The following is a 27,282-nucleotide window of genomic DNA, read 5'->3' as shown; positions in this document are numbered from 1 at the left end:
TTTCCCAAATATGCAGTGCTTGCCACAGATGATATGCCAAAAAAAGAGGCATCGCATTAAACAGCCTGAATTGCAGTAAGGAGATTCAATACTTCATTCATTCATTCTGCTTATTTTAAAGAGAAATACTCAGTTTGGCTCCACTCTGGCTTTAACAAGTCTCTAGTACCTAATAAAATGGAGAGTAGGCCTTTGCTCAGAGTTTTTGGCAAGAAATATTATTAAATTTTAATATTAATAAAAATTTATGCAAATAACAATAATTTGTTTTCATTGTATTTGTTTTTTAAATCATCTTCTGTATGTGATTTTGCATTTAAGGGCATGATAAAGTTTCCAATTTCCAGAGATCAAATTGCCAACATCCGCTGGATCATCGAAAAAGCAAGAGAGTTCCAGAAAAACATCTATTTCTGCTTTATTGACTATGCCAAAGCCTTTGACTGTGTGGATCACAATAAACTGTAAAATTCTGAAAGAGATGGGAATACCAGACTACCTGACCTGCCTCTTGAGAAGCAACAGTTAGAACTGGACATGGAACAACAGACTGGTTCCAAATAGGAAAAGGAGTACATCAAGGCTGTATATTGTCACCCTGCTTATTTAACTTATATGCAGAGTATATCATGAGAAACACTGGTCTGGAAGAAGCACAAGCTGGAATCAAGATTGCTGGGAGAAATATCAATAACCTCAGATATGTAGATGACACCACCCTTATGGCAGAAAATGAAGAAGAACTAAAGAGCCTCTTGATGAAAGTGAAAGAGGAGAGTGAAAAAGTTGGCTAAAAGCTCAACATTCAGAAAATGAAGATCGTGGCATCTCGTCCCATCACTTCATGGGAAATAGATAGGGAAACAGTGACAGACTTTATATTTTTGGGCTCCAAAATCACTGCAGATGGTGACTGCAGCAATGAAATTAAAAGATGCTTACTCCTTGGAAGGAAAGTTATGACCAACCTAGATAGCATATTAAAAAGCAGAAACATTACTTTGTCCACAAAAGTCCATCTAGTCAAGGCTATGGTTTTTCCAGTAGTCATGTATGGATGTGAGTTGGACTATAAAGAAAGCTGAGCACAGAAGAATTGATGCTTTTGAACTGTGGTGTTGGAGAAGACTCTTGAGAGTCCCTTGGACTGCAAGGAGATCCAACCAGTCCATCCTAAAGGAGATCAGTCCATCCTAAAGAAGATCAGTCCTGGGTATTCATTGGAAGGACTGATGTTGAAGCTGAAACTGCAAAACTTTGGCCACCTGATGCAAAGAGCTGACTCATTTGAAAAGACCCTGATGCTGGGAAAGATTGAGGGCAGGAGAAGGGAACGACAGAGGATGAGATGGTTGGATGGCATCACCGACTCAATGGACATGAATTTGAGTAAACTCCAGGAGTTGGTGATGGACAGGGAGGCCTGGTATGCTGTGGTTCATGGGTTTGCAAAGAGTTGGACATGTCTGAGCGACTGAATGGAACTGAGAGTTTCCTTTACAAATAGATCTATTCAAATTTCAAAAAAGGTATTTAAAGATAGATAGCAAATAGCATGGGCAGAATGCTGATATGGGTAAAAATTGTGAAAATAGCAGGCAAATGACCAAAAAAAAACCCTGTCAGACAGATGTGAAAACCTAATTGCAGAGAGTAGTGTCTTGACAAGGACATAAAGCAATGCATTCTCGGGGTGGAAACTCTGGTATCTTAGGCCAGCACTCTTTTTATTATTTTGTGCTGCTTGCAGAAAGGACCCCAGTTAGCTGAATTTGCAGTTTGGAATGCCTAACTTTGTAGCTTGGACAAAACATATTCTAAGGGGTTCTTTAATTCCATCACCAGTGTCAGACATGTCCATGTTTCAACATGCCAAAGTGCAAGATCAAATCAGTACATATGGCTTATTCTAATCCCAATGCACCTCTGTTTATCCACATGCACATATAATTAAAGACAAACCAAGTTGCTTGTGAGACTTTTTTCCATTGCCTGCCATAGTTCTTGAAGGACAAATAAAAGACTAGAACTTTTAATCTTTGGGGAATCAGACTGTCTGCCTGCTTCTTCTGCTAAACTATTTTGATATGAAAGCACCTAAAAATCTGCAGGAGAAAAATGTCTTAAAGGTATGGATCCACGATAAAATCAGCCAGTATTAAGTGAATATTTATTATGTGTCAGTGATTGTGCTAGGCTAATCACGGATTATCTCATGTAATTTTCACAACAATCCTATCACAGAGTTTTTTTTTTTACAGTATCTAGTTGAGCAGAATGAGGCCTAGCAACTTGCCCAAGTCAAACGGCTAGGGAGAGGTGGAGCCACAATCTGAACCAGGCAAATTCAACAGCCGCACTGCTAAATGTGCACCTTCACTCAGTAAGTATTCTTGACTCTTAGACACTGCAGGTAGAAAATGTCCTGCTTTCTAGAAGCTGCCCAGGTGAGCAGAGAGTGCTTTAAATACATAAAAGTATTTAAGATCCTACAGGATAAGCTGAGTCTCCAAGAAAAAGAGAAGCAGTTAGTGTGAGGGCCCAGAGGAGGAAGTGATTACCTCAAAGATTGGGGGAGTAGGGATCAGGAAAGTTTAGAACTCATGTTGGAACTATGCCTCAAGGAATGAGTAGGCTTGTGCCAGGCAAGAAATTGAGAAAGAGCATTTAGGGCAGCAGAAGTAATTCACAGGCTGGAGAATTCACTGTTTACCTAAAGAAAACTGATCAATCTTGCATGCTTATTGCATAGGAAGTTAGGTCAGGGGAGAGTTGGGGGAAATGAGTTAGAAAACCAGATTGGGTCAGGCAAGAAGGACTTTACATGCCCTTCACTATTTGCCTACTGCAAATCACACTACATTGCTCAAGGTTATTCTATTACAGCTCAATCCAGTTGGCATTTACGGTTTAAAATCCCACATGCCTGAATGGCCTTAACATCCTCTTAAATGATACATGTGAAATAGCTTCTCTCTCTATGGTGATTATTATACACATAGTCCCAAAAGAAAACCAGAGGCAAAAAATTTATAATTTGCAACCCTGCCAATGTCTTGCCTTGGGTAATAGTAAGTTACCCCTCACTGGGAGGAGAGACAGACAACTACCTACCAGATAAGTTATAGAAGAGATCACTGCACTGGTTGGGATATTTGACCAGATTGCTTCTGAAGCCCAGCCCATGTCTAAGAACCAAATGTTCTGCATTATTTCAAGAGTTTTCAATTAACTAGCAAGGAGCATAGCTTAGTAGTTAACAGCAATGGTCTGAAATCAGATGAATATTTGTTAGAATCCTGGCCCACCACTTGCCAGCTATAGGATAGTAGCCAAGTAATTTAACCTCTCAGAGTCTCAATTTTCCCATCAGTAAAATGGGGATAATAATACCTGCTCCATGGGTTATATTAAGAATTCCATGAGATGACATATGTAATGCATTTAGCTTAATCCCTGGCACATAAAACCAGCACTCAGTAAATGGCTGATGCTAAGATAATGATAATAAACATGGTGATGTCTGGACCAGGAACCAAAGTATTCATAGGCAACTAGGTGGTATACAGGACAACCATACACACACACACACACACACACCTTCCCCCATAGTCAGAAATTCAAAGCAGGCAATGCCAATTCACAAATAGAAGAAAAATTCCATTATAACAGCCAGCAAAGGAAATAAAAGTCTAAGAAGAATAAAAGGAACATGAGTAGGCACCAAATATGTTTGTTTGTTAGGTTTATCAAAATACAGATTCACCCATTTCTTAGAGAATAAAAACCTCTCCAAGAATAATTCTAACTGTGAAATGTTTCGAAGAATCTTGTAAAAAATGAGGATGGGAAAATAATTTGGAAATCATCTTGTGGAAAGCAGGTTCTTGGCTCTTTGGTTGAAAATAACCTGGAGCACACTCAGATGTCTGTTTACATAACCAGAAGCCGTCCACCAGGTTTCTTCACCTAAGGGTTAGGGGTAATTTCACAGCACTTCTTGGAGGACAGAAGCTAGAACTTTCAGCCTCACTCCCTTCCCCACAGTTCCCCTTTCCTTGCAGTTGAAGTAATTTTCTTCTCCTTCTGAATTTCTTGTTCAGGAACTATCCTATACCTTATGAAAAGGATATTAAGGTAATTTTGACCCCAAACCATTTCCCCTCAGACCCAGTTCTGACAACGAACCAGTGTTTCAGAAATAGGAGCCTTGTCTTCCTAACTTAGAGTTCCTGCTTTTTTCACCTACTAAGATGATGATTATGAGAACACAATTCATCAATAACTTACTAATTCCAGGCTCCATCTGTATAATATCTTACATCAGCCTCATAACAATGCTATGAGGCAAGAATCATCTTCACTCCCTTTTTTCACTCACTCACTTTTGCATAGAAAGAAACAGGGGCACCAACAGGTCAAGGAACTTGTCCAGGATCACGCAGCTTCAAAGTGGCAGGACCTGAATTCAGACTGAGGCTCATCAAATGCCAAGTCCTATTCTTTTAGCCATAATACTAAATTGCTTCACCAGTGTTCTGATTTCCTCTGGATTGGGATCCTGCTTTATTACTTTCAGACCAGTGAAGTCCTAACAGTCTTAACTGTCCACATGTAAAAAAAGAAGAACATGAAAACCAGGATGAGGGGATGTTTCTTGAATCTCAATCCTTCTCCTTAAAAATCTTTATCAGCAATTTCTTTCATATCAAAGCCTGAAACAATAGAAATTTATCTTGATTGTCAGACAGAATCTCAGGCATAAAATCAGTTGCTTACCACTGAGCACCTACAGAGGCTGGGAATGGATTCCTTCCTTGCACGCATGCATGCTCAATTGCTTCAGTTGTGTCTGACTGTGTGCGACCCTATGGACTCCTACTCCCTGCCAGGCTCCTCCGTCCACGGAATTCTCCAGGCAAGAATACTGGAGTGGGTTGCCGTGCCCTTCTCCAGGGAATCTTCCCAACCCAGGGACTGAACCTGCATCTCCTCCATTGTAGACAGATTCTTTACCACTGAGCCACCAGGGAAGCCCGGATTCCTTCCTCAGATGCATCTAAATTTCTTATCAGCCAGAAGAATCATAAAAGAAAAGAGAACTGACAGCATCACTCTGGCATATCTCTTCCCACAAGTAACCTTTGCAGAAGGTCTCCAGCTTCAACCAAAGAAGACACTATGCTGGCTGAAGTAGGTTTGCTCTCTCTTGTGTTTAACTGCACTGTGGGAGGATTTAGTGGATCTGTAACTCACACAATCATAAATGAAGGGTCTGAGAACATCTCCTTTGACCTCCCACCCCTTCCTTGGCCAAGCTAATGATCAATCAATGCTTCCAGTGACTGGTGATCATCCAATTTTATCCTTCTACTTTATTAGGAACATCTTAGTAAGCAGATCCGTTCCATTTTGTGTTGAAATATGTATCTTTAAAAGTTCAAACCTTTATAACTACCTCTTTTCTTTGCTGTTGTTGTTTAGTTGCCAAGTTGTGTCCGACTCTTTATGATCCCATGGACTGTAGCCTACCAGGCTCCTCTGTCCATGGGATTTCCCAATCAAGAATACTGGAGTGGGTTGCCATTTCCTTCTCCAGTGGATCTTCCCAACCCAGGGACTGAACCCACATCTCCTGCATCGGGAGATGGATTCTTCATCACTGAACTACCAGGGAAGCCCACCTCTTTCCCTTGGGATACTGCAAAACAAATTGGTCCCCTCTTCCCAAAAAAGCCCTCAGATATGTTAAAAACAACACTTAGGACCTGAATCATCTTTGAGCCCTAAGCTCATCATCCCCCATTCCTTACATTGTTCTTCACATGGCATGAATATTGCAAAAAAAAAAAAAAAAATCATGATGTTTATCTTCTCCTGGAGACACTTTTGTTTGTGGATACCCAGAATAAGATGAAGCTTTCCCACTGCCATGGACCAGGGCCGCGTGTCACCAGAGAGGACTAAGCGCACGTTTGCACGGTGGTGTGGTTTTCTAGTGGGTCTCTCAGTGTGCTTTGGAAGCGATTCCTTCCTGAACAGCTGCTCCGACTAAATCGGGAGGGCTGTGTCTCTGCCAAGTACACGCTGTAAGGGAACAAGCTTGTAGAGCCTGCCTCATAGAAAGGGCTTATCTGCAAGCTTACTGCCGGCACTCTAACCACGGACATTCAGAGCCCTTCCTCTCACAAACACCTGCCTTTTACAGGGGTTTCCACTCTTTGGTCCTGTCTTGGGAGTGGATGCGGATTAAGAAGAGTCAAATGATGCAGGGGCTGCACTGTAGTAGGCAGATAACAGCACACACAGCTCCTGGCTCCTGCTATCCCCTGGCAGAGGTAAGGAGATTCTTTGTTGCAAAGCCCAGAGGATTAGTTTACATCAGGGTTTCTCAACCTCAGATTTATTTTGAAATTTGGGACCAGACAATTCTTGGGAGGAGTGGGATGTCCCATGCATTCTTGGATGTTTAGTAGCATCTCTTGCCTCTATCTACTGGCTGCCAGTAGCATCCACTAGTTTTTTTTTTTTTTTCTTTTTTTGGTTGTACCACGTAGCATGTGGAACTTCCCGACCAGAGATAGAACCCGTGCCCCGTGCAGTGGAAGCACAGAGTCTTAACCACTGGACTGCCAGGGAACACCCACCAGTTGTGAAAACCAAAAATGCCTTCAGACATTGCTAAATGTCCCCTGGCAAACAAAGTGAACTGAAGTGAAGTTGCTCTGTTGTGTCCGACTCTTTGTGACCCCATGGGCTGTAGCCCACCAGGCTCCTCCATCCATGGGATTTTCCAGGCAAGAGTACTAGAGTGGGTTGCCATTTCCTTCAAGCAAAACTGCCCCTAATTGAGAATTGCCAGTTTAAATCCAAACTATCTCAGTAGTTTAAGACATGGTGTTAGTTGCTCAGTCGTGCCTGACTCTTTGCAACCCCATGGACTGTAGCCTCTGTACATGGAATTCTCCGGGAAAGAATATTGGGGTGAGTAAGCCTTTCCATTCTCCAGGGCATCTTCCTGACCCAGGGATCAAACCTGGGTCTCCTGCATTGTGGGCACATTCTTTACCGTCTGGGCCACCAGGGAAGCCCCTTAAGACATGGAGCTAGACCTAAACTTGAAGCATTACCTACTTCTACTTTCTCATTTTACTGGTGCAGAGAGAAATGATAGCAATCAGTAAGAAATTAGAAGACAGGCTTCGCTCGTTCCAGTATACTAATGGTTCTCAATCCTGCTGTATACATTAGAGCTCCTAAAACACATGCATTTCCGGTCCCTAACCAGACCAATCAAAATAGAATCTCTACATGTGGAAGCCAGGAGCTCCCAGTGACTCCAGTGTGCAGCCAGGGTCAAGGGTCAGAGACTTGCATCGCACTGCCTCTGTTCTTGCCTCCAATAAACCACCTTGAGCACCTCTGGAGTTGGGTGTGGTTTGTGGTTTGCCCCGCAGGGTGACATGCACAGTGGGGCACCAATCTCAGAGGCCTGGTACATCGGACCCTAATACCCTAGAAACAAGAGCACTTGCAGAGCAAAAGGGGGAAAACAAATACACATAGTGTGTAACCAATTTGTTCAACAAGCTAGCACGTTTTGCACTGGATCAAAGAAATGCCTACAGGTAATTTAAAAGCCAGAAGTCATATTCAAAATAACAGCCCCAACTGTTCAGCACAGGGCATGATGTACTCAGGAAACAAGTCTTGTCTCATGTTGTTTAAACAATTATTTACAAACAGTGTGATTAATTTCATTTCATTCATTTCTGGCTTTTCTCCTAACAGAGGAAGCTCCTTGTTTAAGCAGTGTTTATAACATAGAGATTTCTATTGACTCGTTCATCAAGAAACGCTTATCAGGAAGCTGAGAAAATAACCGATAAGTTGTTTGTTTTAACCAAGACATGAGCAATGTTATATCTACAATTATAATAACAATAGTGATGGCAGCTTCCATTCATGAAGCACTTTCCTATGTATCAGGAGCTGGGCTCAGCTCTGCACATACGTTATCATATTTAATCTTAACAAAAGTCCTATGAGACGGGTTCTAATATTATCCCTGTTTTACAGGGGAGAAAATAGAAGCCTAAAGATGTTTGGCCACATTGCTAAAGATTATGTAGATGGTAAATGGCAGATCTGAAACAGGACTGACAGCCAGGTGTGACAGACTCCAGCCCCTACAGCCATTATGCTACATTGGGTCGAATGACTGTTTGGTTACAAACCAAAGGTCAGCTTCCTCTGAGTCAGAGACTGGAACTTTTCCTTGACAATATGTCTCAGTGGAAGGGAAAATGTTTAGGTCTCAGCACTTTGGCCCAGAAGTGGGCATCCTGGAGGGCAGCTTAAGTCACTTGATTACCAAACTTTTGCAGGTACGCTCTGCAAACAGCACTAACTTTTCTAACCCTGAGTATTTGATGAGGCAAGTGGAGCTCTTGTGATGTTATTCTCACTATGTTCTAGTGTGATGTCAACAAGAACCATGTTTTGTGAGAGCTGCCTCAGGTAGGGATGGGACAAAACTGAGGACAGGGCCAGCTTCATGACTGTGCGATCATAGTCATCACACAGGAACTCAGAGCTTGCTGCTTGTCCTCATCTCGGAATCCGCAGTAACTTTATCTTTGAAACTGTGAACCCTGAGACAGTGAGGCATGCACGTGAGCAGAGACGTGCCCATGTGCAATGGGCAGGCACACCGTAGTTCCTTGCTGCCTATCGCATTAGCGATGCCCCATGAGCACAGAATTCTGGTAGACCCACCCAACATATGGACTTTACTCATACTCAAAGCAAGCACAATGTGAACACATAACTTAAATGAAGTATTTTCCATTGTCTTTCTGTCATCAGCTTCTCTAACATGCTTACCTTGTGTTTGCTGAGTCTCGCTGAATTTCCACAGAACATGGGTCTGCTACAATTCTGCACCCATGTTTCCTATCAACACATCTACCAACACCAGCGAATGACTGGTGGCCCTGAGAGTACATGTTTTCCATCTGAAACAGAACTTGCCAGATGCAGAAAGAAGGCAGAGATTGTCTAAGAAAAAGAAACCATCAAGGAACCCTACCATGTCTTTTTCACAGTGTTGCTCTCCTGTATTAGCTAAGCATTTATGTTTAAAGTACTGACATAGAAAGAAAGGATATGATAGAGCAAGTCAAGGTTCTTTTCTCTGCAGTCCTTCTTTACTCCTCAGTAAGCTGCGGGGAGAATGTTAGTAGAATGTGTATGCAACAAGAAGTAAAATAAAAATAGGTGCATTAGTTTTATGCACTGTCTGGTAAAAATAAAATACATAAGCATGTCTGAATTTCAAAATACAATCTGTGTAATTTTGGTTATTCCACATACAAGTTAAGTGCTCTTATTTTTGCATTTAACACTGCCATTGCACAACATAAAGATAGATGGTAAATTTTCTGCTAATAATTTAAAAATGCATTTTTTTTTCTACTAGAGAACAGGTAAGTAGCAAATAAAATACATATGACAAATTAAGAGAAAGACTGAGGAGGAAATAAAATGGCTTTACATTTTAATACTTTTAACAGAAATTTGTTCCTGCCCTTTGAGCCAGAAGCCCCACATTTTCAATTTTCACTGGGGCTACAAATTATGTAGCCAGCTCTGGAGGTGATTGAGGAAGAGAAGGCGAGGTCATTCTCATCCATCCTTTACTGTCTGAGCTATCAGCGAAGCCCCTTTCATCCATCTTTGACTTACCCAGAGTAAGTCTGCATTGGCTCAAAACAATGAGGTAAATGTTGAATCCAATTGTAGCCTCCAAAGTTCAAGGTAAAGGCCAAAAAAAAAAAAAAAAAAGGCTTTTAAATGCCAAACAGCTTTCCAACATTAGCAGAAACCTCTAGGGATCTAAAGTAAATTAAACCTAAATTATTTCCTCATCTGTGGGTAATCTTCCAATCTACTAAATGAAAACCTTTATTTAAATACAGAATTCTGATGGGATGAAACTAAAGGTTGGTAAGTGGCTTCACTGTGACAAAAGCAACTATTCCAGTTAAGAGTTAACAAAAAAATTTCTTTTTGTGGTGAAAATTTATTTGAGTACACAGTCCTGGTAAATGATAGGGTCTAGGCAGGGTCTGATAAGGGCATCCATCTATTCATTAGACAAATGTATTAACTGAACAATGAGCTATACCCTGCAGTAACTTTTGGGAATAAAATGGACATTATCCACCCTCAGGGACTGACAGTCTGGGTGCAGATAATAAAGAAGTAAACGAAACATGAATATAATTAAAAATTCCGATAACAGGAGGCAATAATGAACCTGAAAAACTTTTTTCTCCTACTGTTATTTGGGGGAAACTCATTCTCTTTCTTACTTTCACTTTTTCCTATTTTCACATTTCTCTTTATTGATGCTACATATAAATCTGAATATACTAATCTTGTCATGGAAATGTCAAAGATTATACAGTCCATCCATTAGAATCATTTTATTTATTATTAAGCTCTAGTGGATAATAAGAGTTAATAGTATGAGGAAAAATATATATTGCTTCCTTCCAGAGAGAAGGATCAAATTGCTTTGGAGCAGTTTTGTCCATTGGAACTTTTCACGATAAATGAAATAGTCTTCGTTCGCACTACCTAACCTTGCTGTATGTAACCACTGAGCTCTCGGGATGTGGCTACTAGACAGGGCAGGTCTAGAGACCTCCAGGTCAACGGAAAGACTTCATCAAAGAGATTGAGGGTGGAGAACAGATGATAGCCAAGTCAGATAGGTAAGAAGTTCTTTGGGAAGTGCTGCACGAATGTTCAGCCTTCTTAGGAATTAGGTGAGTGACTTAAGTCGAGCAAGATCTAATCTTGCAGAATGTCAGGGAAGATACTGAAACCCAGCATGAGCAGAGAAACCCACCCCCGAAGCTAAACGTTCCATGCAAATTCTGCTTGTGTTCCCTAACTTATAAATAGTCTGCTCTTATAATTATCTCCCCCATGAGGACAGAGCTTTGCAGTTAGCAAAGCAATTTCACATACATTATCTTGTTTGATTTTCACAGTGAGTTAGGCAAGAAAGGATTTATTTACCCAAGAAGCCCAAACTGGAATTCTCAGTGGATTTCAGGTAGAGAATGATCTTTGCTCTGAAGTTACTGTTAGCACCCCAAGTCCCTACTCTGCCAGGGATCATCTGAACTAATCAACATAAATAGAAGAGAAGCTAGACCAAGGGAGAAGAAACAGAAGCACTCCTCCATTCCCCTGTCAAATCACACGATGTTCCAGGCACTTTACGAGGCTCAGAGGACACAGTAGTGAACAAAACTGGCAAAATCCTTGGCATTTATCCAATGCACAAAGAACTCCAGAATCAAATCCCTATATAACCCCACATCAAATCAACATGGCTTATTCCTATCATCTGTCCCCCATGTGACTATGCATGGTCACAGTCTGCGGGTCCACACTATGCCTCCCAAGTGTGGAGCATCACTTGACTTAAAGAATGACTGAGCTGAAGCAAGCTTCCAAAGGAATATTCTCCCATATTTTACTGGTTAATATCAGATAAAATTATCATGTTTCTTCCTTTTGTCATTTGAATTTTGTATACACAATGTTGACCAGCAGAGATGAAAAGGCATCCTTGTTTTCTTCCTGACTTGAGTAGGAAAGCAGCCAATATTTTCTCATTAGGTTATTTCTTCCTTTCTCTGTCATTATATTTGATGTGAGTTTTCTAGAGTGGCAAAAGTGACTTCTATAAGACTAAGAGAGATATTGGCAGATGGGGAAAACCTAGCTATAGAATTGGGTTAAAGATGTGATAAGGAGAGAGAAGCGAGCTCCAAATTCACTAACAATCAATTTATACACAGGATGAACCTGTTAGAATCCATTGCTCACATGTTACTAGCATTATGCCTCTTTCTTATACATGTGTGCATACAAATTAAAACTGCCCCAAGAAACATTCATATGATATAATTCATGTTTGGAAACCATTTTTTTAAAGACTATGTAACCTACATATCTGGACAAACTATTTCATCAGTTAACCAAATGGTATCCTCACTTCTATTTTGATTGTGGGCTGGATATTCCCAAAGAAGACAATTATCCAACACAAAACAACCAAACACAACTGCAGACTATTCTGCTAGTATGGGCACATTAGTCAGTACAAGCTGAGTGACCAAAGTCCTCTAAAAATGTCTTGCAAAAATGTATTATTTCACTGGCTACCCAACTGTTTGTTTAATAATAAAATGTCATGTAAGTCAAAGGGCTGTGAAGATAGGACCAAGTATGGGAAATCTACTGTTCTAAACCACCGAGGTCAGATTGGCTTGTTTTTAATTCAACTTGGAAAAGTAAAATTCCATTTTTTCAAAAAGATTTTAAGAGGAAAAAAGGTCAGAGTCTCAGAGTGCTGCCATTAACTGGCTCTCCTCAGTGTGAGTCTTGGATTGTAGACTAAGTCCTCTACAATAAGAGACGTAGGGAAGATTAAAAAAAAAAAAGTAACTTTCAGTTTTGAGCATGTGAATCTTTCATAAATCTGAAGATAATCACGAAGATACTTCATCAGCAAAAATGTACTGATCATTTGGTTATATACTATTTTGTAGACACTGTGTGAGGGGCTAAATGGTATACAGAGAAAAGAAAGCCACGGTTTCTACCCTCGAGGAATAATTGGCCTTATAGGGGTTAAATAAGGAACTCTATAATCTCAAGCAGTACAAATGCGAGAAAGAGTACTGTAAACAGGTCACTGCTATTCAGAGGAAGCAGAGAAGAACAAAGGATCCAATTGAAAAAACACAAAAAGGGTGTTTTCTATAGACGAGGTTAGTATCTATCCTGAGATGAGTTTCTATTAAGTTGATTATTTCTTTGAATAGTCAATGTGTGCCCAGGCAAGAAGTCAATGAGATTACAAAGAATAGACTTATCTGACCTAACCTTAGTTCCTTTTTAGAAAAGAGATGGAGAAAATGCCTGGATTTGAACAAGTTACTAATCTTCACAGTTTGCAGACAAGATAGAGAAATATGAGCATGATGGCAGAGTTGACAGACTAATAAATATCTCACCTAATTTATCCAAAGAGTCAGGATGAACATGAGAAGTGGTAACCCTATTCCCGACTCTAAGTGGGCTGGACAAGACTGAACTCTGGAGTCAGGAAAACTAGGATCTGGATTCCAGCTTCCAGCTTCATCATTTACTATTACTGGTATGAATTTGGGCCAGTTACTTACCCTCTCTAAACCTTGGTTTACTCATCGTTAAAATGACAATAATTATAACACCAAATTCTTTGGGTGTTGTGAAAATTAAATGCAACAATGATTTCAAAGTTCTTAAATACAGTAACTGGCACACTTTTCTGGAATTATGTTAGGCATCATGATCATAATCATTATTATTAGTGATATGGAAGGAGGTCTCTGGTGGGCTGCCCCATACTTTGTCAATAGATGCCTTGGAAGAGGAAATTGACACACAGTTCCAAATTTGACATACACAGCTATAAATTTGTTCAGGCATCATCCTACGTTTCTGTGATTTATATTTTGCTTGTATGGTTAAAATTTGCATTTATTTAGATTTAACTCCATATTTCCAACATTGGCTGATTGGTTTTCCTTTCTAAAACCTTTAAGTCTGCCTTCTAACATGTTAGCTCTCCCTCAGGGCCATTTATTAATATGGTAGATGATAGCTCTACTTATGGAGACAGGGAAGACTCAGGAAATTTGTGGCTGGGGTGTGAGAAATAGAAGAATTCTATTTTGGATGCATGAAATTTGATATTCCAAAGAAACATATAAATGGGGTTGTCAAGGAAGCAAATTGGATCTTGTGGCCTGGAGTTCAAAGGGCAGCTATGACCTGGAGATATAAATTAAAGAGAGGGCTGACAGCATGATGATTGCATTTAAAGCTATGGATGCTTAAATCACATAAAGTGAGAATGTAGTTTGAGGAGAGTATTAGGAACCAAGTGCTGAAGAACTCCAACATTTAGAGGCCAGATAGAAAAGGAAGAACTGTTAAGGATTCTCAGAAGGTACTGATATTGAGTTAAGAGGAAACCCAGACAAATATGGTGTTTAAGAAAATTAATTTAGGAAATTTTTCAAGAAAAAAGCTGAGTCAGCTGCAAGAGGTCAAATAAGAAGAGTTTTTTCAAAATTTGAAACTTCTGTAAGAAAAAAGCTAACCAAAGTTCAAAATCAAGCAGAAGATGGGAGCACGTTTCTGCAACTTATCTAACAAAGGATTAATATTTGGAATATAATAAAGAACATCCAGAAATTAATCAGAAAAATAAAACATAGTTTTCAGACAAAGTACCAAATATAGGAAGGTGCAGTCAATAACTAATTTTAAAAAGGGCCAATCTATCAAATCATCTGGGAAATGCAAATAAAATGAAAGAGCATATTTCAAAGTAGTATATTAATAAAAGATGCATAATATCCAGTGAGGGGAAAGAGTAGCAGATACTCTCACAGCCTGCTGATGAAAATGCAAGGTACTATGGTGCTCTGCTGTGCCGAGTCGCCTCAGTCGTGTCCGACTCTGTGCGACCCCATGGACAGCAGCCCACCAGGCTCCTCTGTCCAAGGGATTCTCTAGGCAAGAATACTGGAGTGGGTTGCCATTGCCTTCTCCAGTGGTGCTCTGGGAGGTCAGTTTTATGGTAAGCATAACATTCTTAAATGCACATAATTGTCAATAGTGCAATTTCACTTTCAGCAGTTATCTGAAAGGAATACTGGCACATGCACAAAGAAATGTGTTTCAGGACATTAAAAATAGTACAGTTAGTAATAGCAAAAGATTGGAGACACCTACATATCCATTAATGGGAAATAACTAAATAAAATGTAATATGTATTTTTAGTACAGAAGATTATGTAACAGTTAAAAATAATGAGTTAGATCTATATGTCTGAGTGGGATGATCTCTAAAACGCATTGTTAAAGAATAAAAAGCAAGGTCCAGAAAAGTACACACAGAATGGCTCCATTTATGTAAAATGAAGGGAGAAAAAATCTGTGAATCTGTATGTTTTTCTGAATGTTTGTAAATGCACTGAAAAGATTATAGACTAGTGGTAATTGTTGTCTAGGGGCTGGGTTAGTAGAATAAAAGCTGACTTTACTTTTCATTGCTACAGGTTTTATATTTCATTCATTCATCTGTATTTGTTTATGTCCTACTTGTGGGATTTTTAGGAAAAACACACATTTTTCTTAGATTGAGTTAAAATAGCCAATCTGGAGAATTAATTTTATGATTTGTTAAATTATCCATCAAGCAGCATATTGTGCATTTGTTACGTCGCAGGAAATAAAACGGGCAGGATTCCTGTCCTTGCAAGGCTTACACTCTTGTGGAGTCAAATAGTTTTCTCTTCTCTGTATAGGCTACCTCCACTCTTACAAGATTCTTCACCTCCACAGTGAAATACCTGATACCAATTTCCTGTACTTTTCATGGCCTCAGGAAGAAATAAATGTAAAGAACAAAGTGTGAAGAATATATACATAAGCCATCTCTAAACTGCTCTCTCTGCTTAACAATCATGCTGCAGATCTCCAAAAGCAGGAGGGATAAAATAATATAGTATTAGTAAAATAGGTTTCCTGGGCTTCCCTAGAAACCCTAAACTCTATGACTATTAGTGTGGGGAAAAGGCACCAGTTCTAAACAACTGTCTTAGTAAAGGCACTGCTAGAACAGACTCTCTAAGTAGTAGGCAACTGAGCTTAAATCACTAAAAGCTCTCTGGCACCCACACAGAAGTTCTAATACACAAACTTCACTTTACTGTAAGATCCTTTCTGCGACACTCATGAAGGCACAATAATTATTTATAAATAAGAATGCCAGCCTATAGGAGTATCCTTTGAGGCCTTTCTACCAGCTGGAATCTCAACATCATACTAGGATTTAACTGCAAGTCTGTTCACACCGGTAATAGAAAATTGAATTTATGTTTCTGAGAAATCTCTGAAGCAAAGTATTGATATTTCATAGAATCTCCTATGTTTTCTTCTTTTCTTACACATGCAAATGAAAAGTCCCCAGTTTTCAGCTGCCAAAACAGCTAAATACTGTCATCATCAGAAAAATTAAATGCTTTTCTCAGAGAAGGAGCTGCTGTGTGGAAATTCCTGTGCATCTCAGGACAAAGGAAAAAAATGTTGTTAATGATTCATCTTTGCTAAAGGATAAATGTACTTATCATACATGGCTTTCACAGTTTCACAGCTAAGAACAACTGTAAGCCAGGGTAGCAAGAAAATTATCAGAGTTGGGAAAGAGGCATCATGCCTAGTCACTGAAAATCAACTCCAAATTTTCTCCTACCTACATCAACCTATGAGACCTTGGGTAAATCACCTGACCTTTCCACACTCTTTCATATTCCAGTGCCTTCCTCATGCTGCTCATTCTATCTGGAATGCCTTCTTTGACATCTCCTCCAAGGCTGAATTCTTATAAAATGTTGTTTTGTGAAGTTTTCCCTCATTCCCTTAACCAAATCAGCTTCTTTCCTACTCGTATTCCCAGTCTACATTGTCCATACTTCCATTATATCATTTATCACATGGCATTACTATTGCACATTTATCACTTTGTTTAATTTTAGTTTATCATGTTATTTTATAGCCATCTTATGGTATCAGGTTATGTGCTATTAGTTCTACTCCTACTAATATTTACAATATTATTAATAGTATTATGAGCACTTTCTATGTGTCAGGCCCTATATATGATTACCCCTAATTGTTATAAAAGTCCTATATGATGGTGTTATGATTATTACCAATTTTTACAGTTGAAAAAAGTAAAAATCAAGATCATGCAAATGATTAGTAGTGGCACTGTGGATCAAAATAAAGACTATTTTATTATGGCTTTAATTACTACCCTAAAATAGTACCTGTAAATAGGAGTAGATAATATATACTATATTCTTACTAGGTGTCAGATTCTGTATCATATGCTTTATACATAGTAGCTAATATGATTCTCAAAAAAGCACTGTGATGTAGAAATTGTGATTATGATTTTCATTTTTTAAATGAAATTAAAGGTTCAGAATGGTTGAATGACTGGGCTGAAGTCAAAGAACTCTGGAGGCTGGATTTGAATACAGGCCATTGTCCCCCAGTGCCTAAGCGCTTATCCACTACTCTATTCCATTAACAGATGGGAGAAGTTTATTTTAATATTTGAAAATACTATACAAATTTTTAAGAATAATCCATCTGGAAACAGAAAACTCAAAAGTTACCTCTTCTGAGTCATGCAAGTGATCAAAATCTAAGAAGCCCCAGAGCACTCACCTTAGCACATGTGTGGATCCATTAACGGTTGTGGTTGAACAGGGGACAGTCTGGCCCAGAATGGAAGGTCTTCGGTAGCGTTCATCATCACAGCAGAGGATGATGAGGAAGGCACGTCTAAAAGACTTATTCAAGAAGGCGTAGAGAAAGGGGTTCAACCCAGAATTGATGTAGCCAAGCCAGAGGAAAGCGGTCCACACCTGCCCGGGAACAGTATAGTCTACAAATGGATCCACAATATTGGTGACAAAGAATGGAGCCCAGCAAAGGCAGAAGCAGCCCATGATGATGCACAGAGTCTTGGCTGCTTTGGTCTCTGTCCTCATGCGATGAGTGCTATGCTGGTCTGTTGGTTGGAGCCTGCCCTCTGTAGGGGCTCCTGCCCGTTGTAGCATCTGGATCTGGTGAGCATGCTCCTTAGCTGTGACATAGATGCGATAATAGGCCAGCACCATGAGGAGAAATGGGATGTAGAAGGCTACCACGGAGCATGTGATGGCATAGGGCTTGTTGACCATGAAGATACAGTACGTAGAGTTAGAATTCTGATTGAACTTCCTTTTTTCTATCTGAGAGTTAGAGGGAAAGAGGAAGTGAGAAAGTGGGGGGGAAAGGAAGAAAAAAGTGGGGGGAAAGGAAGAAAAAAGTGAATAGGAAGAAGCAGGAGAGGAATGAGAAAAATTGTAAGAAAATACAAAGGATGAAAAAGAAGAGAAAAGGAGGATTTGGAAGGTCGAAAGAAAGAGGAAAGGAATAGAGAAGGAAAGGGAGGGATTGATAAAAGAAAAGGGTGAGGGGAAAGAAAATGAAAAAGGTTTATCAGAAAAACTTTTGTTTTTCTTCTAATAAGCCTACAGCATATACAACCATGACAGTAGAAAAGGAATATGCTTTTGGCTGCTTTGGGTCTTCTTATCTCTCAGAATTTCCATAAAAAACTTCTAGAATTTTGATAGGAACTAGAATAGCATAACTGAGGAAAAATGACATTTTTTCAATGCTAAGATTTCCAATTCACAAGCATGATAATTCTTTCTCTTTATGTAAGTCTTTCAGAATTTATTTCAGTAATATTTTATATTTTTATATAAATATCTTTTGCCAGATTTAACATAAATATTTGCACTTTTATTCTAATGCAAATAGTACTATGCTAAATTCATATTCCAAACTGTCTGCTGCTAATATGCAGAACTCTGAAAAATTTTTGTATATTGGTTATGTATTCAACAATTTTGTTAAATTAGTAACTAATATTTCATCTTTAGATTCTTCTGAATGTTTTCCATGAATAATCATGTGATCTGCAAATAATGACAACTTCATTTCTTTCTTTCTAGTCTTAATACCATTTTTCTTTGCATGTTGAACTTAGTAAGATCTCTAGTACAATACTGAATAAAAATGGTAACAGTGGACACCATTGTTCCAGTCCCAGTTTTAGGAGGGGAGATTTCAATATTTTACTATTAAGTATGATATTTGCTGTCAGTTTTTTGTCAATGCCCTCTATTTGAGAAAGCTTCCTTCTATTCTTACTTTGATGAAAAATTTTTAAATTATGATTGTATGTTGAAACTTGTCAATGCATTTTTGATAGTAATAAGATGATCATGTGGGTTTTCCCTTCTTTCTTTAATTCATACAGTGGCATATAGTGTTGTATTACTGGTATAAACCTCACTCGCCTTGAATACTGTGATATACTAGATTCATCTTAGGAACTGAAAGACTTTTCTTCCACTTATAAACTCTGCATGCTGATGGCTCTTGGTTATCAGTCTTCTCTAGGAATAGATCTTGGTTGAAGAGAGCTGTGTAACCCAATGACACTTCCCCTCCTGAGGTCAGCCTGCATCCAGTGTGAACACACACGTGAATACAGATATGAACAAAAATATGTATTATAAACAATATGCTATTTCATTCACTGTGTACACATTTAGTATCTTGTCTTATAGTATATTGTAAGGTTATAGTATACCTTCTTATTGAATTGACATTATTATTATAATAAAATCTCTTTTTATCTCAGTATTACTTGCCTCAAGTCACAGGAACTTAATCCTATATTTCACCTAGGAACAAAGATTCATGATTTGCTAATTCAGTATTTGCAGCAACTTTATTACCATGAATAACAAGGATCAGCTACACATGTATAGAGAACACCTGGGTTACGCTAGTTTCTATCTAGGCCAATTCAATGTGCAAATGAGTGAAAGATATGAAATGCAACTACAATATCATGGAGCAAACACTAAGCATGTTAATAGTAAGCAGATGCCCCATTCCTGTTACATGAATTAAACAGGGGATGCTTCTATCTCACTGTCACAAAAGAACACAGTTCACTAGGTTATTTCTCTTGGAAGTTCTACGTCAGAAGGTAAGAGTGCTGAGTCCTTGTTACAAATTTTGATGCACAGAAGCTTATACTTCCAAAGGTCTTCTCCATTAGGGATTAAGTTTAGCACAAACATAAGGACATAGACTCTTGGGTCCAGTAAGCTTGGGCTTAGCTCTAGTCACCAGCACTCCCTACCAATGACTTAACCTCGTTGACCCTCAGTTTCCTGAGGATGATAACAGGATTACTTCACAGCACTGTTGTGAGTCCTGAGTGAGACAATGATTAAATTAACACAGGGCTCAGCACACAGTAAGTGTTCGACATTTGCTGGCCATTATTATATTTACCCACTCATTATTAGAAATTTGAATTTCACTTCCCCCAAGAGTGATAAAACTGAAAGCCTGAAAGAAAAGGGATAGGATTTAAAAAAATATCCATACAGTCTCCCTTGTACGGATCCCCTTTCATTTCTCCACTCCTCTGTCCCCAGCATTTCTTTCAGAAGCCCAAGGAACTCTTGTTCTGACATACCACATGCAAATCCTGGCCCAGTCTTGGCTTGGATATCCTTTCCTGGACAAAGAATAAGGCAAGATTAGGGGCTAGGAATGGGATGGAGAGAGGAATAGGCAGTTCCTATTCTGACTGGTCCTCTTGGGTCAGAGCTCACTCTCAATCTCTCCTCCCCATTCCCTGGTCAGAGTCCTGGGATCCATCTTAAAGTAACTGCCTGACAACTTCCTTAGGGAAAAAAGTATATACATATATCTGCTAATGGATCCAAACCATAGCTTTCAATCTTCAATGCAAGTTTGATATTGAAAACAAAGTATGTCAGAGTTGGAAACTCTTCAAGAGCATCTAGACAGGAGTTGACAGATGCCTGCAACCTGTGTTTTCCTGCACTGCTCAAAGACACTGTTCCCAATGAGGACCCAAGGATCTTATCATCACAGCCCTTCAGGAAGTGGCTCAGTGACAGAGCTGGGCTCAGGGTCCAGTTCTGGACTCCTGGCCCATCATTCTCTGGAAACCTCCACCCCCATGACAGGTTTTCCGTGGGTCACCATAAGCCTCAAAGGGTCTCAGCATGAAATGAGATGAAGGTGTCTTGGGATACTCAGGCTCTGGAGTTTGTCTGCTAAGCTTTGAATACCTGTTCCGCTATTCACTAGCTGTGAATTCACAGGCACATTACTTCACCATTTTTGAACCTGAGTTTTCTCAGTTGTGAAATGGGGGGAAATTATTGTAATTTTCCCAAAGGGATGCTGCTGTCAGGATTACATGTATTTAGTGTACTACTTTCTGGCATACAGTAAACTTTCAAAAATGTTAGCCTGCTTTTTGTTGTTGTTGTTGTTGTTATTATTGTTATTCTGTCAGGATCTTTCTTAGGATACCCACCTAACCTGACATTGTTTGTTTATTTAGAATCCCAAGCAAACAAAGTTAGTCAGACAGCAAACTCATAGGGTCTGCATGAGTACTCACCAAATCAATTATTCCAATGTTATTCCAGCCTTGCATTATAGGGAGAAAAGAGATAAACATGGGGATGACCCAGCAGCCTCCCAGCATTAATGCGATGCGCAGAGGGGTCATCTTGTTCCTATAGACCAAAGGCTGGCAGCAGATGGCATAATACCTGGAGAGAGAATAGAGGGGGTGGGTGCCAAGGGAAAGGATAGATGAGAGGGAGAAGGAGGAGGCATAATTCATGAGAGAGTTCAGAGGAGAAGGGAAATAAGAAGAGGGAATAGTGGGAAAGGGGAAAATTAGAGGGGGAAGTAGAGAATAAAAATAAGGAAGGAGGAAAAAAGAACGAGAAGGGGAAATTGGATGAGTGAGTAGTAGAGGAAGGGAGAGAGAAGTGGGAGAACAACAGAGAAAATAAAAAGCAATTGTACAATAAAATATTGTATTGTCCAGTGAGTTTCTGCTACTATAAATATAAACTTTAGATCACACATATGAGAACCATTACCAGACATTGGTCCCATATCCCTCTTCCCCTCCCGATACCTGAGAAACTCAACATATACTGGAGAGTCTGCTCTGTCTCAGGCACAGACCTAACACTACCCTCATGCCTAGGAATTTTAAAGGCTACTGCCCAGCTCTCTGGGCGTCTGTGTCCAGATATATGCAGTCCTTTTGACAACAATGTGAGGTAACCCAGAGTTGACCCTACATCTGAACTCTAAGAACAGTATCTCAAACTTGCCCCATCCTCTTGATACCTACCTACACTGAGTTGATGCTCTAAGTCAGTATTCTTTAAATTTTGGTCCAGGGATTCTGCCCTTCCTCTCTATATCAGACTCACCTGAGGAGATCTACTTAAAATGCAGATTTCAAAGATCTCCTGAAATAGAGCCTGAGGGGGAGGAACCTGCAGTTTGCATTCTGACAAGTGGAAATCATCACTGCTGTTTGCTACATATGTCCAGTTCCTGGCCTCCTTGTGGTTGAGTGGGGCCAAATGACTATTTTGGCCTGAGTCATGAATAAAATCAACATGTATTATCTCTGGACTGAAGCATTTCTCTCTGATACCAAGAAAGTAAAGCTTCAAATATTTCCTGCTCCATCATTTCCTACCTACTGGTAGAGACCATCTCATTCCCATTTATCAGGGTCTGATCTCCTTCAGTGGACTCTCTGCTCATGGTTTGCAGAGCTCAGATTCTGCCTATATTACTGAAAGTGAAAGTGAAGTCACTCAGTCCTGTCTGACTAATTGCGACCCCACAGGCTGTAGCCTACCAGGCTCCTCCGTCCTTGGGATTTTCCAGGCAATAGTACTGGAGTGGGCTGCCATTTCCTTCTCCAGGGGATCTTCCCGACTCAGGGATCGAACCCGGGTCTCCCGCATTGTAGACAGATGCTTTACCATCTGAGCCACCAAGGAAGTCCTGCCTATGGTACTAGCTTTCTTCTTATCTCCAGAGAGAGGTACAACTTGCCCCACTCAATGATCTGGCCTCTAATTCCTAGATTGTTCCTTGTATGTTGTTCCAATCTTGGAGACCATTACTTCCATCCCCAGACAGTTCACTGAATCTGACAACAAGTAAAATATCATGGTAAGCCTATCAGCCATTTGTCTTTGGAAAAGTCAAAGAAAAAAAAGCAAAACGACAGCCTGGAGGCTAAATCTATTCTTTAAGATTTTACACCATTTAATGATAAGCCACCCCCTTATACCCTTCATTTTATGCAATTCAGTTTGTTAATTTTTACCACCTCTTCCTTTCTTTTCTTAATTCAAAGTCTAACTAATAGAACAAAGGCTATATTCTTTGACAAGCTGGTGGCAGCATGAATTGGGAGAGGGGGTGAAATGAGAAGGAGAGCCCAGTGTTGGAGCATGAGAAGAGAGTGCCATAGGATATGGGAGAGGAGAATTATACCCTTCCCTCCAAGGCATCAAAGAGTAGGCGACCACAGTGCGTCAGGGAACTCTCTGTGCCCAGCAAGAGAGTGTCCTGGTCTGGACCAGGGTGCAAAGAACAACAAACCAAAGAATGAGAGAGGGGATTACTCCGGAACTCATTTCTTTATCTATAAAACTGACATGATAGCCAAATCTAAATAAGGCTAACTCAGTAATGGAAAGAATCATGATTAAGTGGAATTCTCTTCACACTCTTGACTTACATAAGAAAGGCAAATTTTTCTGAATGGCTGTATTAATAATCATCAGAGGTTTACTTACAAAAAAGTTGATGAATTTGGAGTATATGAAAATATAATTTTTTTTTTTTCAAAATTTGCTCCCTTCCTCACTTCCTACTAGAGGGCCTAGATTAGCTAGATTATATATTGGTTTTGTACATTTACCATCTTCCCTCTTCTTTCTTGGTAATGGCATCCCAAGTCCTTTGGGAATTCTCTTTTCACTTGCTGTTGTATAGTTGGGAAAATAAATGATGTGACTCTGACTTTTCTAGCTAGGGAGTGACCTAATCAGACATTTTCCTGGAACGCTGAATGTCATGCAGAGTGATGAGAAGATGGGAAAGTCAGCAAAGGTCCCTCTATTCCCACAGCTGCCTCCTGCTCTTAGCAGGACTGAGAGCAGCTCCTGCTCCTTAGATATTTGGGCAGTCATGCTCTTGCCCCTTTAGGTTCTCAGTTCTTTAGTTCTTCCTTCAATTAAACAAGCCACCTCATATCTTTCCACTAAATTCCCTTTTTTCAGTCGATGTTATGGGTTGAAATGCGTTTCCCTCTCCCAAAAGATATGCTGAAATCCAAACCTTCAGTGCCTTGGAATATGGACTTACTTGCAAGCAGGTTCTTTAGAGAAGTAATAAAATGAAAATGAGGTGATTAGTATGGGCCTTAATCCAACATGACTGAAATCCTTATAAAAATGGGAAGTTAGACAAGACAGACACACTCAGACAAAACGGCAATGTGAAGACAGAGGATGGAAATGACGCTTCAGCAAGCCAAAAAAATACCAAAGAGTGCCAGCAAAACACTTCAAGCTAGGAAGAGGCAAGGAAGAATCTTTTCCCTACAGGTTCAGAGGGAGCAGGGACCTGCTAACACCTTGATTTCAGATGTCTAGTCTCTAAAGCTGAGATAATAAATATCCTGTTGTTCCAAGCCACTCAGTTTGTGGTACTTTATTATGACAGCTCTAGCAAAACCTAATAAAGTTGGCTAAAAGAAGTTTCTGCTACTTGTAACCAAAGTACCTTGCCTCTGTGAAAATGGTAATGAATGCCAGATATGTCCTTCATAGAAACTTTGTTCTAAGTAAGAATGCTTTCATTTTTATTCACTACACCTCCAGGTCAAAGCTCAAATTATAGCATCTCTTCATCCACCAACCCAAAGAAGGCAATCAAAAAATAACTGAAAAAAGGTGCTTCCCTATCTTTGCTGAATAACTTATGATTTTTGCGGTTTGGAACAGGTACCAAGATACTGGGTAAAGAAAGACAGGAGACTTCAGGAATTTGGTTGAATCTCCATTGTCATGTAGATGCAAAAATTCAAAAAGGCAAAACCAAATCAAATATTTTATAGGACAAAAGGTATGTTTGAAGAGGCAAGATGAAGATTCTTCTGATTTCCATAAGTAGATATGTATGTTTAGAGGATTATGTTGGGAAGACAACAAAATTTACAGAAACGGACTATGACCACAAGGTTATACTCATTGGTAAAGAATCCACCTGCAACGCAGGAGACCCCGGTTCGATTCCTGGGTTGGGAAGATCCTCTGGAGAAGGGAAAGGCTACCCACTCCAGCATTCTTGAGCTTTCCTTGTGGCTCAGCTGTTAAAGAATCCGCCCACGATGCGGAAGACCTGGATTCGATCCCTGGGTTGGGAAGATCCCCTGGAGAAGGGACAGGCTACCCACTACATTCTGGCCTGGAGAATTCCATGGACTGTATAGTCCATGGGGTCGCAGAGTCAGACACAACTGAGTGACTTTCACTTTCACTTTCTTTTCTAAGCCTAGTTTGGCCAAGGTGATTGTCTGATTTCATAGCATAATGAATATCATGTGGACAATAAGAGCTCCCCAAATTCTGTTGTCCAAACATTCAATGCATTAATTTGCATTGTTGTTGTTTAGTCACTAAGTCGTATCTGACTCTTTTGTGACTTCATGGACTGTGGCCTGCTAGGATCCTCTGTCCATGAGATTTTCCAGGCAAGAATACTGGAGTAGGTTGCCATTTCCTTCTCCATGGGAATCTTCCCAGCCCAGGGATCGGACCTGCATCTCCTGCATTGACAGGTGGATTCTTGACCACTGAGCCACTTAACTTGTGTTGCCCTTGGCTACTTGGAGCTGCTGTTACAGAAATAATGGGGACAGGTTCTTTTTTGAAATTCAACTTTAAGAGGCATCCTGTGGATGCAGTACACATCCTACCTATCGCTTACACATTTACATACACAGTCTGTGCTCTGAACAATGAGGGACTGGAATAAAGTTGCTTGGAAAGTTCATTTCCCAGAGGAATAAGGTAGGACATAGTGATGGTTTCATGCACAGACAGCTGTAGAAAGTTACTCTTGCATGATGTGAGGTGGGGGCTTCCCTGGGGCTCAGATGGTAAAGAATCTGCCTGCAATGTAGGAGACCGAGGTTCAATCCTTGGGTTGGGAAGATCCCCTGGAGAAGGGAATGGCTACCCACTCCAGTATTCTTGCTAGAGAATCCCATGGTCAGAGGAGTCTGGTGGGGTACAGTCCAAAGGGTCACAAAGAGTCAGGCTAACACACACACACAAACTGATGTTAGGTGGTGGAGCAAGCCTAGGAAAAATCCTTTATTTCCTACTATAAAAAATAACAATAAGTAAAGGGGGAAAAAGAATTTTGTTTTCTCTGAACTATATTGCTGCTGCTGCTGCTGCTAAGTTGCTTCAGTCATGTCCGACTTTGTGCAGCCCCATAAACGGCAGCACACCAGGCTCCCCCATTCCTGGGATTCTCCAGGCAAGAACACTGGAGTGGGTTGCATGAAATTGAAAAGTGAAAGTGAAGTCGCTCAGTCGTGTCCAACTCTTAGCAACCCCATGGACTGCAGCCTACCAGGCTCCTCCGTCCATGTGATTTTCCAGGCAAGAGTACTGGAGTGGGGTGCCATTGCCTTCTCCAAACTAGACTGAAATTGTGAATTACAGGTAAGGATGACTAAGAAAAATACTAAACTTTGTCTAAGTATGTGTTTTACTTAAATATTCTCCTCTACACTTTCAATCTGGTGTCATGTCCTACAATAAAAATAATATGATTTTTAAGTGACATAGAATAGAGACTTTAAGACTAAAAACTATAAGGTTTTTATTTGGAGCTCAAATTAAAGCTCTCACTTGACTTTGTGGGCCCAAGATTCTCACCAAGGCCTTGGGGCCCTTGAGACAGCTGTCATAAATAAGCCACCTCATATCCTTCTAATTTCTTTCCTCATATCTCTCCAATCTTTGCTTTCTAGCAAAGGATCCAGAAAAATAAACATCCTCTTGAAGGATGTAAATTAAGTATGTGAAAATCAATATCACTGAAGAAAATGATGAATAAAAATTGAGTTCCACTATGAACTGACTAATAAAGGGAGCTTCTTTAACATTCTAGCTTTGTTTGTAGATCAAGGACCAGATAGATATAAAAAAACTTGATTTTTACCTATCATGGTTGCTTTTAATACTTACTTTTGGATTATATTACCAGTGTTAATAACAAACATATTTTTCCTATAATGAACTGCCCCCCAAACACATGTGCAACATTGACAGAAATAGCTAGTTAAATTTGCAAGTTATTTGGAGTTTACGAAAAGCATGCTGAGTTAATAATAAGATCTACTCTTCATTTCCTTACCAAGGAAATTTCCTACTTGTAATCTCATTTGGTCCTCCTCACAACTACTTTTGAGAAAGGAACTATAAATGCACCCATTTCACATATGAGGAAAGACAGAAGTGTCAAGACTTGTCCAAGGTCTCGCTGGTGGTAAGAACCAAGCTGGGATCCGGCCCAGGCAGCCTGGCACAAGGGCCAGGACGT

At 39.9% G+C, this 27,282-nt stretch overlaps 1 protein-coding gene across 13 annotated transcripts in view; it reads right to left on the bottom strand.

The window, feature by feature from the left end:
- Positions 1-27,282, bottom strand: part of HTR4 (5-hydroxytryptamine receptor 4) — a 184,035-nt gene that overhangs the window by 38,053 nt on the left and 118,700 nt on the right. For 8 of the 13 annotated variants that reach the window (XM_043465033.1, XM_043465031.1, XM_043465039.1 and 5 more), the window contains 3 exons: positions 21,230-21,383; positions 20,267-20,308; positions 17,380-17,948 (listed from right to left, as the gene is read on the bottom strand). In XM_043465033.1, the coding sequence (XP_043320968.1) occupies positions 17,380-17,948; positions 20,267-20,308; positions 21,230-21,383 (765 nt within the window). The remainder of the gene's footprint in view (positions 1-17,379; positions 17,949-20,266; positions 20,309-21,229; positions 21,384-27,282) is intronic. The other 5 variants (XM_043465038.1, XM_043465042.1, XM_043465037.1 and 2 more) reach the window with 1 other exon arrangement.

The sequence above is a fragment of the Cervus canadensis genome, chromosome 4 (genome assembly GCF_019320065.1).
Source record: "Cervus canadensis isolate Bull #8, Minnesota chromosome 4, ASM1932006v1, whole genome shotgun sequence".
NCBI lineage: Eukaryota > Metazoa > Chordata > Mammalia > Artiodactyla > Cervidae > Cervus > Cervus canadensis.
This window is presented reverse-complemented; position numbering and strand designations above follow the sequence as displayed.